This window comes from Marmota flaviventris, chromosome X (genome assembly GCF_047511675.1).
Source record: "Marmota flaviventris isolate mMarFla1 chromosome X, mMarFla1.hap1, whole genome shotgun sequence".
Taxonomy (NCBI): Eukaryota; Metazoa; Chordata; class Mammalia; order Rodentia; family Sciuridae; genus Marmota; species Marmota flaviventris.
This window is the reverse complement of record NC_092518.1, coordinates 47,893,090-47,912,407: the sequence shown is the minus strand read 5'-3', so window position 1 is coordinate 47,912,407 and position 19,318 is coordinate 47,893,090. Positions and strand designations below refer to the sequence as shown.

The 19,318-nt window shown below is 36.3% G+C and overlaps 1 protein-coding gene and 1 pseudogene across 1 annotated transcript; one reads left to right on the top strand and one right to left on the bottom strand.

Moving 5' to 3' along the window:
- Window positions 1-1,315: 1,315 nt before the first annotated feature.
- LOC114083554 (BTB/POZ domain-containing protein KCTD16-like) lies at window positions 1,316-9,921 on the top strand. The gene is made up of 2 exons (XM_027924844.2): window positions 1,316-1,428; window positions 6,693-9,921. Exon 2 carries the CDS (start codon window positions 6,699-6,701, stop codon window positions 7,575-7,577), a length of 879 nt encoding a protein of 292 aa, XP_027780645.1. The 5' UTR covers window positions 1,316-1,428; window positions 6,693-6,698; the 3' UTR covers window positions 7,578-9,921.
- Window positions 9,922-18,510: 8,589 nt separating this feature from the next.
- Window positions 18,511-18,990, bottom strand: LOC114083545 (large ribosomal subunit protein eL21-like; annotated as a pseudogene).
- Window positions 18,991-19,318: the final 328 nt, after the last annotated feature.

Below are 19,318 nucleotides of genomic sequence, written 5' to 3'. Positions count from 1 at the left end.
GTTCCTGCAAATGATGTGATTTTGTTTTTTAAAACCATAACATTGCTAACACTATCTCTCAGAAATCTATTTGACTGACAGAAGTTTCAAGTTCAGAGAGACGTGGCTATCACAACATTCCACTTCCTTTTTGAAAAATCTTCATTTTATTATTTATTTGTTTTTGCAGTACTGGGGATTGAAACTAGGGGAGCTCTACCACTGAGTTATATTTCAGGCCCTTTTTATCTTTTATTTTGAGACCAGGTCTGTCTAAATTGCTGAAGCTGGCCTTGAATTTGGGATCCCCCTTCCTCAGCCTTCTGAGTAGCTGAGATTTAAAAAGTGTATGCTACTACATCTGGCTGAAAAAGTCACATTTTATTTCAAAGACTAAATTAGAAGATAAAAAGAAAAATTGCTTCTGAAAGGAAATAATTTATTTTACAGATTTTCATACAGGATAATAGGTTCATTCTTTACTTGGACTATGTAGACAATCTGAAGAAAATTAATTTAGGTTTTGGGAATTAAATAACCTGCCTTTCTTGACTCCAGCATTTAAAAAATTTAATACAGTTTCTTGTAGATAACATGTTTTTTGTTTTTTTTTTTTTCCCACAACCATCTTCATTGATCTGTTCTTTCTGCCTGGAATACACTTCCTGCTTTTCTTCTACTAATTCTTATTTATTTGTTAAATTGTTTAGTCACATCCTCCAGGAACCCTTCAGGAGTCCCTAATGGCCTAGGGGGTCTTTCCTTTGTGTCTTTTCAACACTGTATGCTTAGTTATTTCCATGACACTTAACATTTTATAGTCGTTTGTTCTCCTGGACTAAACAGTAAGAGTCTTAAGAATGAAAAACGTGTTTAATTTATTTCTTTATCCTCAGCATTTAATATTATCTTGCACACAGGACACTTAGTAAATTATTTATTTGAACAATAGAGACCATTTGAGTTATTATCACAATAAAGTTGTTAATCATACCTATACATTCAATTTTAGAATCCAGCCAATGCTTTAGTTAAAAAAAAATACATTCAGGTAATTTGCATGTGCTAAATGTTTATTTGTTTTGCTGGAACCAAGAAAATGATGAGCAAAAATTCTCTTTTACCTCCAAATTCGACTCCTTTAACATCACCACCATGGTTATCTTATTCTCTCTCCTTTGCTTTCTCCTCAAACTGCAGAATGAAGAGCTTGCCGTTTTCTATCTGGGAGGCGGGCAGCGGAGGGAACCGAGTTTGTCACAGAAGGGGAGGAGGGTCTATAGCCTTGCTAGTATTAAAAGGGAAAACTCTGCTCAAGCGCCAAAGCGCACAGCCAGAGAAAGGAAGGCGAGCAGGAAGTCATTTCACAAGCAGAGCTGAGCTGGCAAGGCAGCAAGACACACAGGGACTGAGACTGCTTAAGAATATCGCAGAAACTAGAGATTCAAGGTAACTACTCCATTGATCTCCTTGTCTTTCCTTTCCAGTAAACTGCTTCTGGAATTCAGGAGCTTCTGCATTTGAGCTGGGGATGCGCATGTCCCTGTTTGTCCTTTCTCTGTACGCAGAGAGGACTGCATGTTAAACCTACTGATTGGAAAGCAGGCTACAGATCCAAAAATAGGGGAGGCTCTTTCTGCAGGGCAATTCTGAAAACTCAGATTGCCTTTCATCATTTGGTTAATTGAAAAGTAAAATTTTTGTTTGTTTTTAAGCACCTGGGTACTGGCATTTCATTTTTATGAGCGGGCTAAAAGCCATAAGTATAAACTAATTGGAAAAGGAAGGGAATGCTACTGAGGATTTTCTCCTGCAAGTAGAAGAAAAACTATTTCTTATTTCTTAAAGTTGTTTTCTCCTTTTGTTTACACTTCCAGTTCAGCTGTTATCTACTCTGATTTTTTGTATCTCTTAATTGGAGCAACAGAAAAGGTGGGAACCACATTTAAAATTGGTGGATTCATTTTATAAGTGAGTGTATATTTCAGACAAACTGGTCAGAGAGGGGAGAGAGAGAGGAACGCAGGGCAAAAGAAGGAAGAGGAGGGAGAGGAGAAAAAAGGGAGAGAGGGGGAAGAGATTAGGACAGAAGGATTTCAGATTTAATAAAATTGGAAGTTGGTCATTTATAAATTGTCTGATTTCCTTAGAAAACTCTACATTTTCAGGAAGAAATCAGGCATCTTAAGAAGAGATAATACTATAGTTTGTTTTCATATATTTGACATTTTTTTCCCTTTAGAAACAGTGGATCTTGGTTATAAGTACTACAATTAAGAAGATTATTTGACTGTAGAAAGGGAAGGATGAACTTGCTACTTTCCTCAGTGCCTTTGAAACATTGAAGTGTAAAGCTCAGTTCTTCTGGGCTTGCAGTATACAGCTGGGTTTAAGGACTTTTTTTTTTCATCTGGTTTAAATCACTACTTTACACATTGTCTCATTTACTTCCTCCTTTACAGAGACTTTTATTTCTTTGATTTGCTGAGGCAAATAACCACAAATCCTTATCAACCTCTGATTTATACACAAGACAATAAATGAGACATTTCAAGATTCCTTAAAAAGCATTTGCCAAGCAAGCATTTCAAAAACTGATGGATGGTTAGATTTGAATGAATTGCTTTTTGCTTCCATGGGAGAAAAACCAGTTGAACAGAAAATACTAAGAAAGGAAAAGGAAGAATATTAAAAGAATTTTATATGCAAATTGCAAATACATGCAAACAAATAATAATCTTTCTATTTGGGAAGTATGCCCTTCTTGACTTCATGTTATGATAATATTCCAGGGGCTCTTTCGAATTAGACTTTTTTAATTAGTGAGGGAACTACCTCCATTTTTATTTCTTAAAAAAAAAAAACTCTTCTCAGATTCTAGCTTTCAGTGTAAAATTTCTGAAAGAAAAATTATATTTGTGTTTAAAAACATATTTGTGATTGTACCAAAGAGAGGAAGCAGTTAAAAGTCCTATACAGTTCTAGGCTTAACTTTTCTGCTTCCGACTTCTTCCTCCAGAAACAAAGGCTGGGTCATTAGAATTCAGCTAAAAATTCTGTACTTAATGTAAGAGGCAAAATCTAATACCCAGCTTGACTCCTTAAATTGAATGTGACTCTCACTTATAGGATTTTAAACTACTAGTTGACCTGGGCAGAAGTCTCTTCAAAGCAACAAGAAAGAAAAGCAAATAATAAATTTTCACTACTGTTTTCCAAATGCTTATTTGTACTATAAAATGATCTGTTTTATTGTACAATGGGGAAAAGCATTTGGGACTTTTGTCATTGTTTCTGGAAGAAATAAATAAGACCTCTTTTGTATTCAGAAACCTGCAAAATCTAATATATGTACATTTCTTGTTCTTAAATGTGTATTCAAAATGAATTTCTATAAATGATTTCCTTTTTTTTTTTTATACTGAGGATTGAACCCAGGGGTGCTTAAACACTGAGCCACATCCCCAGCCCTTTTTTAATAATTTTTTTAGAGACAGGGTCTCACTGAGTTGCTAAGTGCCTTGCTAAGTTGCTAAGGCTGACTTTGAACTTGTGATCCTCCTGCCTCAGTCTCCTGAGCTGCTGGGATTATAGGCATGCACCACTGCACCAGCTTCTAAATGGAATTCTACTCATATACTGTGGGATTGTGAAAATAATGTCACATTTTAGTGTGATTTATTGTTACATTTGTTTGTTGGTGATTTACTCATCATTCAATAATTATTTACCACAGGCTTGCTAATCACCAGACTCAGTGCTGGGGATGCGGAAATTTAAATTAAGATTACTTTGTGGGGCTGGGGTTGTGGCTCAGTGGTAGAGTGCTCGCCTAGCATGCATGAGGCACTGGGTTCAATCTTCAGCACCACATAAATGTAAAATAAAGATATTATGTCCACCTAAAACTTAAAAATAAATTTTAAAAAATGTGCCCAGTTGCTTCTAACAATTAAGGTCTCTAGGATTACCAACATCTTAAAAAAAAAAAAAGATTACTTTGTGGGCTGGGGCTATAGATCAGTGGCAGAGTGCTTGCCTAGCATGCATGAGGCACTGGGTTCGATCCTCAGCACAACATAAAAATAAAATAAAAGGTATGTGTCCACCTACAACTAAAAAATAAATCTTTTAAAAAAGATTACTTTGTTGCCTTAGGGCCAAACAGATAAATAAATAAACAGTTCTAGTTCTAGTAGGGGCTGACAAATTCTCCAATAGAGATACTTATAAACTGCAATGATAATGAATATAAAAGAATGGGATGAAAAGTTAGGATATTTCATTTTAGCACGATTTCAGTAGATCACTATGAGACTTCTTTTGCCATAATCAGTTCAGTGAAAAGCAATCTTTTATTGCTTTTCCTGAGACAAGCTAAGGAAACTAATGTAACCTACCATCTGTTAAGCATTTATGATATGCCAGGTGGTGTGTTAAGTACTTTATTTGCCTTAAATATAATTTTCTCATCTTATTAATTAGGGTATTTTATTGTATCCATTTTCTGGAAAGGAAATTGAGGCTCAGAGAAAAAAATAGTTTGCCTAAAATTACTCAGCTAGGGGCTGGGGAATATATGAGTGCTTGCCTCACATGCACAAGGCCCTGGGTTCAATCCCCACCCCACAAAAAAATTACTCAGCTAGTAAGTAGCAGACCTGGGATTCAATTCAGAACTGCCCAAAGCCACTATATTATATTATTTCACAAGGAGGGACCAGGAGCTTGGGGTGGTTAGAGTAAAACAAGGCATTTCAAGCAGAAGGAATCATAAGTTTGAGGCATGTGAACATGAAAAGGTGGATGAGTTTGTGGAACTGACCTCATTGCATTGTTACAAATAATTAATTGAGTGATCACATGAAAAGGGATCAGAAGAGAACTGGTATATAGTAAGTGCTTTGTAAATGTTAGCTATTTTTAGTATAGCTCATATATTACTACTATTACTGTTATGTTAAGGAGTAGAAAGCCATATGAGTTTTTTTTAAAAAAATCCAAGATTTTCAAGTTTAATAAAGAAATAGGAGGAGGTTGACCTTATTTGGGACTTGAATTGGTCTTTGAAGTACAGGTGGATGTCAAGGAGAAGGAATAAGGTTTTACAGGGGTGGGGGAGATGTGAATAAAGACACAAGACAAAACGAAAAACTCACAACCCCCCCACAAATTTAAAGCAAACATCATTGACAATGATCAATGACCTTTATCTTTTTATTTTCTATGTGTAAAAAAGTCTTAGCAGATAATGATCAAAAGGGAGCAGTATAGCATAGTAGTTAATAACATGGACACAGGAGTGCTATTGCTTGAATTTGGACATCAGCAAAACTACTTATTAGACATATATTGGACAAGGTGTTTTTTGTTGTTGTTGTTGTTTTAAATCAGGGATAAACTCATCAGCTAAGAACAATACCTAGCAATAGTAAGTCCTATATAGTATTAGGAATTCTTGTAGATAGCTTTAAATTCCAAGGTAAGGGGTTTGAATTTGATGTATAGGCAAAGTGGAACCACCAGAAATTGTTAAACAGATATGACATGATAACAACTAATCTGATAGCAAAATTTTAAATATCTTAGTTTGGCTGTGTGTTAGCAGGAGAGACTAAATATGATTTGGTAACAACCAGAGATGGACAGACCAAACTGGAGATTCTTATATGAGTGAAGAATAAGAATAGGAAGTAGCAATAATAAACTGTATGCAAGAGATATCATAAAGAAATAATTTCTAGGTTAGTGAGAAATATGGATGAGAAGAATGAATAAATCAATAGCATGACTGAGGTTTCTGAATTTCAAATTCAGACTACTGAAAAAATTGTGGTACTACTGATGGGGGGAAAAGTCAGAAAATTTGACCTGTTTGGGCTGGAAACATGAAGAGAAATAATTAATAATAACTTACTTTTAAAAAAACACTTTGATGTACATGAGTGATTTTGAACATGCTGAATTCAAGGTGCTGCCAAGGCAGTCAGAAAATGTTGCTAATATAGAACTGAAGTTTAGGAAAGAGAAAGAGGTCAGGATTTGGAAATCATAGAGAACGTGTACAAGGGTGTACATTATATCAGGAAGTTGAAAGTAATCTGGGTTTTCAATCACTGGGAGAGTGAATGGTAAAATGTGGTGGGTGCACATTAGAAGCAGGTGCCACAATTAGAAACAGAAGATTAGATACAATCATAGAAACAAAAAGGGATCTGAGTAATATGGTGCTGATAATGAAAAAAAGAACAAAATATATAATACAATAATATATATATATAAAACCATAAAATCCATTTTGCAAGAATGCATACAAACAAAAAGATATATACTAAACTTATCAGAATGGTTGTCTGTGTTGGGGGCAGGGACAAAAATGGAAATAGAGTAAGAGAATAAAGTAAAAGAATTAAATGAGCATCATTGAGAGGGGGCCTTGCATGAACTGTGATAACCTGCCATCATGAAATGAGGAATTATTATCGCCTGAAACATGTGCATTTAGAAGGACATTAGGAATCATTGCAAAGCTAAATCATGCACTATTTTCTCTATGTTGACATCCTCAAGCTTAGTTAATTAGTAAAAGGTCGTGCTTTTGCTTGAGTTTCTTGATATGTACAATGTGTATGTGTGGAAAAATGTTTGCTTATAAACAGAATGGGGACATCCTGTAAATCCTTACTTAAAACCAATTTGTTTTGCTTTTGCAGGTCAATATGGCCATGCCAGAAAAATCCAGTTGTACCAAACCAAGTGGGGATTTCAGTCATTTCCCTCAGATTATTGAACTCAATGTCGGTGGTCAAGTGTACATCACCCGATATCCTACTTTGATCAGCATTCCTGGTTCCCTGCTCTGGGAAATGTTCAGTGAAAAGAATCTTTGTTCCCTGACCCAGGACAACAAAGGGAGGTTTTTCATAGATCGAGATGGTTTTCTCTTTCGTTATGTGCTAGACTACATGAGGGACCGGCAAGTAGTGCTTCCCGACCACTTTCCAGAGCACGGTCGGCTCCAAAGAGAAGCAGAATACTTCAGGTTGCCAGAACTGGTCAAGATGTTGGCTCCTAAAATGAATAAGCTCAACTCAGTTGGCAATGACCTATGCCAAAATGACCTAGAAGAGCTATCTCCCAGCATTGACACCACATTTAATCCCTCTTCAAGTAGTATTGTCCATATTAGTGGCCCTGATAACCCTCTAGCTCTGACAACAGGTGCTGGTTCTCATCTCAAGAAGGCAGGCTTCATCACTATTGGCTATCGAGGCTCTTATACTCTGGGTCGGGACAGCCAAACAGATGCCAAATTCCGCCGTGTGGCCCGAATCATGGTGTGTGGTAAGATCTCCTTGGCCAAAGAAGTGTTTGGAGATACTCTGAATGAAAGCAGAGACCCTGACCGTCCTCCTGAGAGATACACTTCTCGATACTATCTCAAATTCACTTTTCTGGAACAAGCCTTTGACAGACTAGCTGATGCTGGCTTCCACATGGTAGCATGCAACTCCACTGGCACCTGCACTGTCACACATGACCAAACAGATGACAAGATCTGGACCTCTTACACTGAATATGTTTTCTACCGTGAGTGACACTAAAAAAAACAAAAAAATCACCTGGAAAATACAAACCGAAAAGTCAACTCTCTTTCCTCTCTCTGTTCCAGTGTCAACTATCTCCTTTAGAAATAGATACATTACTCTTAGGCTTTGAGTCCTCCATCTAATCATGGACAATGTCACTCCTGTCACTGTAACCAGTTGAACCTTATTTGGAATTTTCTTCTTACACATCGTGCCATTTTATCTGGCTTCCAACCTGCCTTGGGTTGTATATTTGGATACCTTCTGAGGGAAAGTATTAAATGTGAATAGGCATGTCTATTCACATTGCTATAGATAGTAGAAATGAATTTGTTGGGTGAATACAGATAGATAGAGCCACAAAATTTAGTTAGTTGAGAAATGCTGAGCCATGGTTTCCAAACTTTCTTAGCACCCCACCAAAGTGTGGATATGCTTACATGACTTATTATCTGTATTCACCTAGGTAAAGCCCTGTATTTTTCATTCTGAGCTAGAGATTGCTATAGTAATTATTAATATGCTATTTTTTCTTTTTGCAGTAGTGGGATCGAATTCAGATCTTGCATGCATGCTAGGCAAGGCTTTTACCACTGAGCTACATCACCAGCCCAGGAATATGCTTTTTAAAAAGTAAACACACACACACACACACACACACACACAGTTGCTATTATTTTACCAGGCTCAGTGGAAGAAGGACAACTTATCAAGACCCTGTCTAAAAGGGCCTGAGGATGTAGCTCAGTGCTTACCTAGCATGTGTAAGGCCCTGGGTTAAAAAAAAAAAAAAGGTGGGTGAAGAGAACAATTTCTTAAGTGATTATTTTCAAGAATAAAAGGCTTGGCACTGAAATTCATTTTACCTGAGAAAAATAGGATGAGTACCATGGCTATTACACAGGTATAAGCAGATATGCCATTTTAAAACACTGCCCCCAAATACCTGTTTTATTCATTAGCATTGAAATGCAACAGTATGTAGATAGGGGAAGGGTAAGAAAAGAATTGTTTTATGTAAATATATATATATATATATATATATATATATATGTGTGTTAATTTGGTTTTCACTGGTCAAATAGTTGGATGTATATGTCAGCTGTTAACTTGTTTTTTCTTGACTAGCTAAAGTGAGTATGTATGTTTTTATCTGGGAGTGGGAATGGGAGAAGGTAGAAGATGAAGAGGAAAAAAGAGAACTAAAAAAACCAATAAATCAAAATTCATCTTCTGAAGCCTCTACTGATAACTTTTTATTATACAGGTTGAAAGTAAACACCCTCATACAAAAACATCAGGGAATTGAGACAAATGATTGGCTTGCTGGAGATGATGAGCCAAGTCAAGAAAAAGAAACTTTGAGGGCCCACTTTAGAAGATCTTTAACACTATTTTGAATAGCTTTATAACACCCCAGTGATCAAATATCCTTCTCTTCCTTTATTCTTTGCTTTTTTGTCCCAACATCAGCCTCTATTTGTGCTTGTTACCTTTCGAATGATTTTCTAGTCAGGTTTCTTGGATTGCAAGGAACTAAAACCCATTTAAAAGTGCATGCATACATCAGGGGTATGATTGGGTGGGCATTTTAAAGATCTGTTTGCCTTATAGAGTCCAATATCAGGAAATTAAGTCCAATTGAGTTTCAAAGGCCTAGGGAGGTGTTAAGAACTGTTCTCTCTTGTCTTTCAGAAGCTACATAGCTCTTCTTTCATCATATCCAGAATCTATTAGTTCCATATTTCTCCTTCCACACAGATCACCTTCTTTTCCTCAGCTTGTACCTGGCCTAAACAGTCATGTCAGCTCTTATGTGAACATTAATTATTAGCCATTGTTTCCATAGTTAACTTTATTGTTGTTGTTTTTTTCTGGTACCAGGGATTGAATCCAGGAGTGCTTCACTGCAGAGCCACATTCCCAGCCCTAGTGTTTTCATTTTTAAAAACAGGAAGCAGGCTTCTAAAATATAAGATTATGGAAATGGAGGAAAGGCATTCAAGTGCTGGTCGGCCCTAAACATGGCAAAGGTCTGAGACTCAGAAGAAAGTCAATTGAAGTGGAAAAAGTGTTAAAAGTGTTAAATCATCCATGTGGGGAAAATTTGCAATATCATCAACGTTAGCTTATGAAACTTATTTTATATATCCATTTTTTAAAAAAAATATTATCATTGGTTCTATATCTTCAAAGTAGTTTTAGGAATTTGCATTAGTTTGAAGAAAAAAACCACCAAAAACCCAGGTGACATTATTATGTGTTACTTCACCAAAGTAGCAGTTATCTTTTTAACATAAATTTTCTATAACTTATTGTTTTAAGGTAGTGGAGTTCAAACTTTGGCTAATGAAAATTTAAAAAGAAAAAATTCTTACTGGGATTTCTGTTATATTAAACAAATAAAAGTAATGAACAGGCCACTCAGCTAATATCCAATGTCTTATATTTATCTGGGAATCATAAGGTTCTATGGTTCAAACCATAAGCATGGTTTAAGAACTAATTGTTTTGAAGTCAAACAGATTAGTGCTCTAAGAGGGCAGAGGTGAGGAATTTTAGACAATGTACAGGATCAGTTTAATGAGGAACTTGTGAAAACCCCTAGTTTTAATTTCCCTCAATGGAAGAGAACTTGGCTATTGAAGAAGTTGTTAGTGTTTCAAGGAGAAAATCGGCTTTACAACCATTAATTTGGCCTAATATCTAATTTTTAGTTAATACCAATTTATACATGGCAGACATAGTCTTGGGTATTTACTTGTGTTATTTTTTTTTAGAGAAAGAGAGAATTTTTAATATTTATTTTTTAGTTTTCGGTGGACACAACATCTTTGTTTGTATGTGGTGCTGAGGATCAAACCCGGGCAGCAGGCATGCCAGGCGAGCGTGCTACCGCTTGAGCCACATCCCCAGCCCAACTTATGTTATTTAATTCCCAAAACTTATCCTGAGAAATTGGTACTGTTACACCAGTTAGTTTGAGAAAAATTTTTTTTTGGTACAGGGGATTGAACCCAGGTACACTTAACCACTAAACAACATTCCCAGCCCATTTTATTTTTTTATTATGAGACAGGGCCTTGCTAAGTTGCTTAGAGCCTTGCTAATTTGCTGAGGCTGACCTTGAACTTGCAATCCTCCTGTCTCAGCCTCCTGAACTGCTGGAATTATAGGTGTGAGCCACTAAGCCTGGCAATGTGTATATTTTAAAAACAGAAAAGTGTGTATTTTAAGAACAGAAAAGAGAGATAAGTAGCAGTCTCTTAATTCAGGTTCTTTTGTAGAACCTGAATCTAAGGGAGCTATAATTAATCATGTAACTAATCACTTATCTACTGTTTCAAAAAAAAAATCCATCAAGTACCTAACAACCCACCCCCTAGAGCAGACCAGTACCTCCTGATCCACTCCTAAAACTTCTAGTACTTTTTGTTAATAAGGTGAACCAGTTAGTAATGACCTGTTTTTGAAATATGATTAAAGTTTCTCTCTCCCACAGACTATAGGCCCCACATCTTGCATATAATTTTATCTCTAATGCCTGGCACATGATAGGTGATCAAAATATATTTGTTTCATAAATGAATAATTGATCACCTTCCTAATGAATGAGAGTTATGCATCAGGACTGGGGATTACATGGTAAGAGAGGCAAAACATTAGATACATGGTACACACTGATGATATCCTATGCTTAGTAATACCTGATTCTGGATCTAAACTGATGTAGGGATCAATATGGTTTGAATACCTTTCTCTGCTGAAAATAAATTAAGATAGAAGGTACACAAACCATGCACTAATCAAACATAGGGTGTGGAATTTCTCTAACGGTAAAACACAACCCAAAAATATAAACTACTAGAAACTTTAGGGACAAGGTGAGAACCAAATACAAATTTGTATGTAACAATTATGTGGAGAATCTTAAATCTGATCTCACTATGGCTTATATACTTCTATTTAAAGAATAGTTAAAATTAATTTGTGGCTCAGATTAGTTTTCAGTTGTTGAGATTTTAAAAGAAGGCATGTGGGGGCTGGGGCTGAGGATCAGAGTTAAAGCACTTGACAAGCATGAGGCACTGGGTTTGATCCTCAGCACCACATAAATATAAAATATATTGTGTCCACCTAAAGCTAAAAAATAAATATTAAAAAAAGAAGGCATGTGGCAAAGTTAGGGTGTCACTAAGAAAATCCTGCGGGCTGCTATGTTACCTTGGTGAATTCCTTACAGTTAAGATCTGGCCCTGAGCCTAGTTAGCTCAGAAACATGTTTATTCACAGTAGACAAGCTCACAAGGGGCTGATTTTACCCATTATTCTACCTGTGAAAACCTCTGTGCATTAAATTATTAATTTATAATAATATATAACTTGTCAGACCATAGGATTGTATTCAACAAAGAGTACATTGTGTCATTTAGTCATATATATATATATATATATATATATATATATGTAAAACAAGATTATAATGGTTGTTTATATATTACTTTTTGCAGTAGTTTTTAAATTTTAAGAAAATTAGAACTTTTCTATAATAAAATTTGCAAATATTTTCCCTGAAAAAAACAAAAAGATTATAATACCAAGATTGCTTGGTTAGTCTAGAATCAGAACTTGGAGTCAGGGTTTGCTGTGACTTAGAAGTTACTAAATCTTTAAACTGACTGTGTATAGCTCTGATCTGACCACTGTGTGTGAATCTTATAACATCTCTCAGAGGGCCCTCTTATTTCCTACTCTATACATAGTCTGATTCCCAGAGGCTAATTCTTAATCAACACACAATTCTGGATGTGCAATCCTGGAATTGTGAGAGTCCTGTGAATGCTATAGGTAGGCAAGATTGTTTCTGCAACTCATTTTATAGGGTACAAAGTGATTATGGAAGTGACATATGTGAGAATGAAAAGAATACCTAGGCTGGTTCACAGCATTGTCAAATATCTGCCCAACTTGCCTTTCCAATGTAATGCCAGATTCATGGGACCCCAATAGACCTCCAGGAGCCGAATCCAATGCAATCACACAAGAGTCTTTATTGCAAGCTTGAACCTGGATTCACAACCATTCCCAATGCAGTGGTCCCAGGGAGTGAGTCCCGGTCCTTTGTTCAGTGAGATCATTCCATACCTCGGGAAAATCAAACATTCCATTGTTAGACCAGGACACAAGAAAAGACCACTGACTCCAATTAAAATCAAATTAAAGCAAGCTTATTATTTCGACCGGCCGGGCTGCCTCTCCACCCCAAAACCTCAGGAACAAGACAGCAGCCACAGCTTTCCTGCAGCCCAGCTTTATAGCCCAGAAAGTTACACAAAGGGGGGTTACAGATAACAGAACTCTGACGAGCATCACAAGAATGGTAGTTTACATTTTTTTGCTGGCCCCAACATCAGAATTTATGAGGATCATTAGAGCCTCAGAGAGGGTCGTCGTCTGGCCAGGGAAGGCCAAGATTTGTGAGGCGTCACTAAAGTTTCAGAGAGGGCTGCTATCTGGTCAGAGAGCCAGGCATGAGTGAGTTCAAAGCATGGGCAGGCATTCCAAGCAGGTTCAGAATTTGCAGTAATTTATAGTAAAGCCAAAATTATCTTTTCATGGCTTTGTGGCGAGATGGCTCCCAATTTTAAGAAAAGATCAGGTTGGGTCTATCATCCATACCTCGGGAAAATCAAACAACAACTCTTAACATTGATTAGCACATTCACTGGCAGGAACAAGTTGGTTAGGGGTGATTGGTTAGTACAAGAGGGGGATTCATTTGAACTGATTGGTTTAGGCCACGAGGGGTGTACATGCTAAACTACATGGTTTCCCAACATGTTATCAACCACCATAAACTACTTGGGGGTCATCTGGCATCCCAGGTATTTTCCCTGTCTCATGCTGATTGGAGATTGCTAGGGGGTTGCTATGGGTCCTCACCTGGCCTGAGTCAGGGAACCTGGTGCCACAGACCTCTCCTGTTATTTACAAACAACTCAGCAGGGTGGCTATGTGCTTAGGAGTGCTCTGTGGGTTTTTACAAGGACAAGGGTCACACCCCCTTTCTTAGGACAGGCCTTGAGGTAGAAGCTGGTATTATTTATATATTTTTAAAAATGGAGTCACATCAGTTTCTCACTAAGAGATAGGAAGGCAGGTTTAGTACAAGTGGGTCAAAGACTTTCTTGAATGGATAAGATTCTTCCATCATGGTTTCTAAAGTTCAGCCTGAGGATGGATCTGAAACGTGAAGAAAGGAAGGAAGGAAAATAGGGAGCGAGGACATATTTTGAATTTATATTGTATTTTAGACACTGCTAAATGATTTTAAGAGATTACTCAACTTAATCTCTACAATAAAGTTTTGTGGTAGGTATTATTTTATTTTTATGGGTAAGGAAATGAACATCCTGAGAGGTTAAATAAAATAATCATACAGTTAGTATTCATGTTGCCAAAAGCTCAGTCCTTGTCCCTGATGCCAACCTAATAACAAGGACACAGTTTTGAGAAAAAGGAAAAAGGTTTATTGGTTTGCTAGTAAAGGGAAAACACTGGGAACTCCTGTCCCAAAGGCTGTCTATGATTCTGCCCATAAGCAGGAACAGGGGGTTTTTAAAGAGCTGATTTAGGGCTGGGAACGTGGCTCAAGTGGTAGCGTGCTTGCCTAGCATGTAGTGAGGCACTGGGTTCGATTCTCAGCACCACATAAAAATAAAATAAAGATATTGTGTCCACCTAAAACTAAAAAATAAATATTTAAGAAAAATAAATAAAGAAGTGACTCAGAGAAAATGAGATCAGGAAGGAGAAGTTTGGGGAAAAGAAGATTGGGGAAAAGAAAAAAAAAACATGTAAGTTTCAAAGCCAAGTGAACCCCTGTTACATTCATATAATTAGGATTCAATCCCAAGCTCTTCCAACCTCAGAATACACATTTTTCATATTATACTTGAATATATTGGATGGACACTAAAAGGAAGGGAGTTGAAGCCCAGATATAAACATAGCAAAGTTTGTTTCAGTCAGTAACTGAGTATGAGATTTATAGTATGGCTTAACTCTGTGTCCCTCTGGTTGAGTTTTGACTTAAGGACTGGATTATTTAGGGCTTACCAGTAATTTCTTTTTTTTTCTTTTTTTATTTATTTCTTACATACATGACCATAGTGGAGTACATTACATTCATAATTATCCATTCACAGCACATTTTTTTTGTAACTCTGAAAATCTCTTATTTGGAAGGAAACTTGGACTGGGTAGGAGGCAATATGTACCATATCAGAGTCAAATCTTGGTGTGAAGGAATCTCAGAACATTGTGATAAATTTAAACCCCACTGCCAAATACTCAAAATCTCTTATACAATCACCCTCTGGTAATAAAGATGGAATAGTACTATCTTGGGAAAAATGTAAGAATTTGTAAGAAAAACCACAATTATAGTTGGAAGTGAACTTAGAGAGGATCTCACCCAAGTCCCTTAATTCACTGGGGGAAAAATGATTCCCAGGAAGGAGAGAGTTAAGGAAGATAGTAGTAAAGTTGGGTCTAGAATCTAGATTTTGAGCTCACCCAGTGCTATTCTAACTTTCCATTATATTGCAAACCCTATTCAAAATTGTAGGAAGAATGACATAGCATAGAACAATGAAATGACAGACTACTCTTCCTTGGAAAATACATTTATATTTTTACAGATACAACTAATTTTCTTCACACACATTAATATTCCAATAATTGGAACTGTTTAAAAAATGGAATGGACTATCTGTACGGTGGTGTAAATTATATTATTAGAAATGTTGGGCTGGGGTTGTAGCTCAGTGATGGAGTACTTGCCTAGCATGTGTGAGGCCCTGGGTCTGATTCTCAGTACCACATAGAGATAAATAAATAAAATAAAGGTCCATTGACAACTAAAAAAATATTTTAAAAAAGGAAATGTTAAGAATATATTAGATTACCAGTTGCTGAGAGTAATTAAAGAGAATTCAAGTAGAGTAGAGGGAAGGGAAGGTGTGGGGAGGGAGAAGGAGAAGGAAAGGGGAGGGACAAGGAACTGAGTGAGAGGAAATTATATCCCATGATTTTTTTTATGCAAAATGAATCCTAATGTTATGCATAAATAAAAAGAACAAATAAAAAATCTAATTGGTTAGGTATAAAACAATCTATTATGACCTTCCTGATCTTTAAATATAGCCTTTTGGGAGTGGGATTAATTTTCAGGTTCACAGAAAAACTCAATGGAAAGTACAATTCCCATGCATCCCTTCCCTCCACACACATAGCTTCTTCCACCATCAATGTCCTACACCAGAATGGTTTGTACCAGCGTTGACTCATCATTATCATTTGAAGTCCATTGTCTACATTAGGGTTAATGTACTTTTTATGGATTGTCAAATGTTTAGTGACATGCATCCACACTGTAGTGTCATACAGAATAGTTTCACTGCCCTAAAAATTCCCCCATGCTTGGGGCTGGGGATGTGGCTCAAGCGGTAACGTGCTCACCTGGCATGCGCGGGGTGCTGGGTTCGATCCTCAGCACCACATAAAAATAAAATAAAGATGTTGTGTCCACTGAAAACTGAAAAATAAATGTTAAAAATTCTCTCTATCTCTTCTTTCTTTCTCTCTCTCTCTCTTAAAAAAAAAAATTCCCCCGTGCTTCACATATTCATCTGTCATCCCTTAAGCCTTTGGAAACCACCAGTCTTTTAAACATCAACATCTCCATGTTTTTGCTTTTTATGAATGTCAGAGTTGGGCTCATACAGCATAAACTTTTTTCAGGTTGGTTTCTTTACTAATATGCACTTATTGTTCCTCCATGTCTTTTCATGGCTTGATAGTTCATTTCTTTTTAATCTTTCCAATATTGAGACAAGGATCCTCAATAATTATAGGACTCCACCAATAGAAATTTTCTGCCCCACCATTTTCTACATCTATAGTCCTACATTTTGAATTGTTTACAGAATATCTCCTTGATCTACCAATACCTCAAACTCAACATATCCAAATCCAAACTTAAAATCTTTGTACTACAATCCTCTCTCCTACCCCTAAGTGAAGATTTTTTACTTTCAATTTACTGTACCAGTTATTGACATAAATCTCCTGAAGTTCTTTTTGATTTCTTCCTCTTCCCTTGCCATCTGCAGCTAACAAATTAGCAATTTTTGCTGATTCTATTTGTGGAAAGCCTCTTTTTATTTCTTTTTTTCCATGATCATTGCCAATATTTCTAGTTCAGAGATTTTGGTGTGGATTGTTATTAAAGCACTATTACCTCTTTTTTTTTTTACTTTCTCCTGCTTCTCTCCTAACCCTCACTGTTTAATTCTCCCTTCAGACTGCACTAAGAATAGTCTTCCTAAAATCTCACTTTTGTATGTGATCTTCCTGCTTTCCAAATATTTAGTACATAATTTCTTAAAGTTGTTTTATATTATCCTATGGACTATAGACCCACATTTTGTTTGTTTATATTCTTGCTGCTGTACAATCTCCACTATATTGCTATTTCTATCCTGACTCTCTCTTATTAAATTCAGTAGTTGTATTTATTATAACTGGATAATCAAAATTTTGGGAAACATTTATATCTCAGCAACATTTTTGTGCCTGACACACAGCAGGCCATAAAATTGTTCAAGTTTGTACTTTCCTGTTCCCCAGATCAAGGCAACAGTCAAGGAAGGAAGAAACCATCATCACTTAGCATAGCCTGATTTTTTAATTGTACTAAAATATTCCTAGCATAGTATTTATTGTATTAACCATTCATAAGCATATACTTCATTGGCAAATACTTTCACAATGGTGTGTATCCATCACCACTCTCTATATCTGTGTTAGCTTTCTGTCCCTTTGACAAAATACTTGTGAGAACCATCTTAAAGGAGGAAAGATTTATTTAAGTTTTGAAATGGCTCAGAGGTTTCAGTCCATGGTCGCTTTATTCTGTCAGTTTGAACCCATGGTGAGGTAGAACATCACGACAGGGGACATATGATGAAGCAAGTTTCTCACCTTATGGTGTCCAGAAGGGAGGACCCCAGTGACCCATGTCTTCCAACTAGGCCTCATCTACTAATAGCACCACTAGCTGGAAGCCAAGCCTTCAACACATGAGCCTTTGGGGGACATTGCATATCCATACTATAATAGTACCTGACACTTTTCATCATCCTTAACAGAAACTCTGCCTGTTAGACAATCAATCTTCTTTCTTTTCTTTCCTCTCTCCATGGTAACCTAATAGCGTTCTAATTCATTTGTATGAATTTGCTTATTCTAGGTACATCATATAAGTGCAATCATACAACATTTTTATTGGATTATTTCACTAAGCATAATATTTTCAATGTTGTAGTATATATAAAATTTTATTCACTTTTATGACTTTTATTCCCATTTATAACATTCTGTTTCATATATATGGCACATTCTGTCTACCCATTCTCCTGTTGATGGGCAGAGTTATTTTCTTCATTTTTTGTTATTATTAGTAATGATACTATAAACATTGGAACATTGCTGTACAGATGTTTGAGTTCCTGCTTTCAATTCATTTGGATATGTACCTTAGAGTGGAATTTATGGGTCATATGGTAGCTCTATGTTTCACCTTTTCAGAAGCAGCCAAACTGTTTTCCAAAGTGATTGCACTATTTCGTATTTTTACCAACAATGCACAAGAGTCCAATTTCTCCATGTTCCCCTTACACTCATTATTTTCTTCTTTAAATTTATTTTTATTATAATATACATCCTACTAGGTGTGAAGTAATATTTTGGTTTTGATTTGCATTTCCTAAAGGATTAATGATGCTGAGCATTTTTTCATTTGCTTATTGCCTATTTGTATATTATCTTTTTTTAAAAAAAGAAAATCATTTTTACAGTCCATTTTGTAGTACATTTATTATGCCCGGAATTCACAGGGAATAGGTTCCAGCAGCTCAGGCTCTTCTCCATTTGTTCTCACAAAATGTGCTTCTCTGGGTGGGGTAGACTGGTGCTTCAGCTGAACCCAGGTACCTTTCTCTTTGGCTTCCTTCTTTTTCTGATGATTTTCCTTCACACATTTCAGGAAACTGTCTCAGCTCTTAGAGTGCTTAATATGCTCAACACACACATTAATTCTCTTGGCAAGAATCTTGACCGACTTGCTTATTCATAACAATGCCAACAGCATGCTGGGTAACATTGTAGATTCTCCCAGTTTTGCCATGATAACACTTGTGGGGCATTCCTTTTTGAACAGTATCCATTCCCTTGATGTCTACAATACCACCCTTCTTGTAGATTTGCATATATGGAACAAAGGAACAACTCCATGTTTTCTAAAAGGCCTAGAGAACATATATTGGGTTCCTTTTCTCTTTCCCTTTGTGTTCGTCATTTTGGTGAATTACTAGAAAATGGTGGTTCCAACCGTAAAGAAGGCCATTTGTATTTTCTTTAGAGAAATTTCTATTCACCCCTTGCCCATTTTTTAGTTGAGTTGTTTGCTTGTTGCTTTTAAGTTATAGGTGTCCTTTATATGTGCTGGACATTAAGCTCTTATCAGACATGTGATTAGCAAACATTTTCTCCCATTAGCATGTTTTTTTTTCTTATTTTTTCATTTTCTTTTTTTCTGGTACTGGGGATTGAACCCAGTGTGCATAACAACTGAGACATAGCCCCAGCTCTTTTTTTTTTTTTTTTTTGAGACAGGGTCTCATTAA

Bases quoted from the DNA above. Each gene is read 5' to 3' on its own strand.
- LOC114083554 (XM_027924844.2), top strand. From the start codon at position 6,699: ATGGCCATGCCAGAAAAATCCAGTTGTACCAAACCAAGTGGGGATTTC.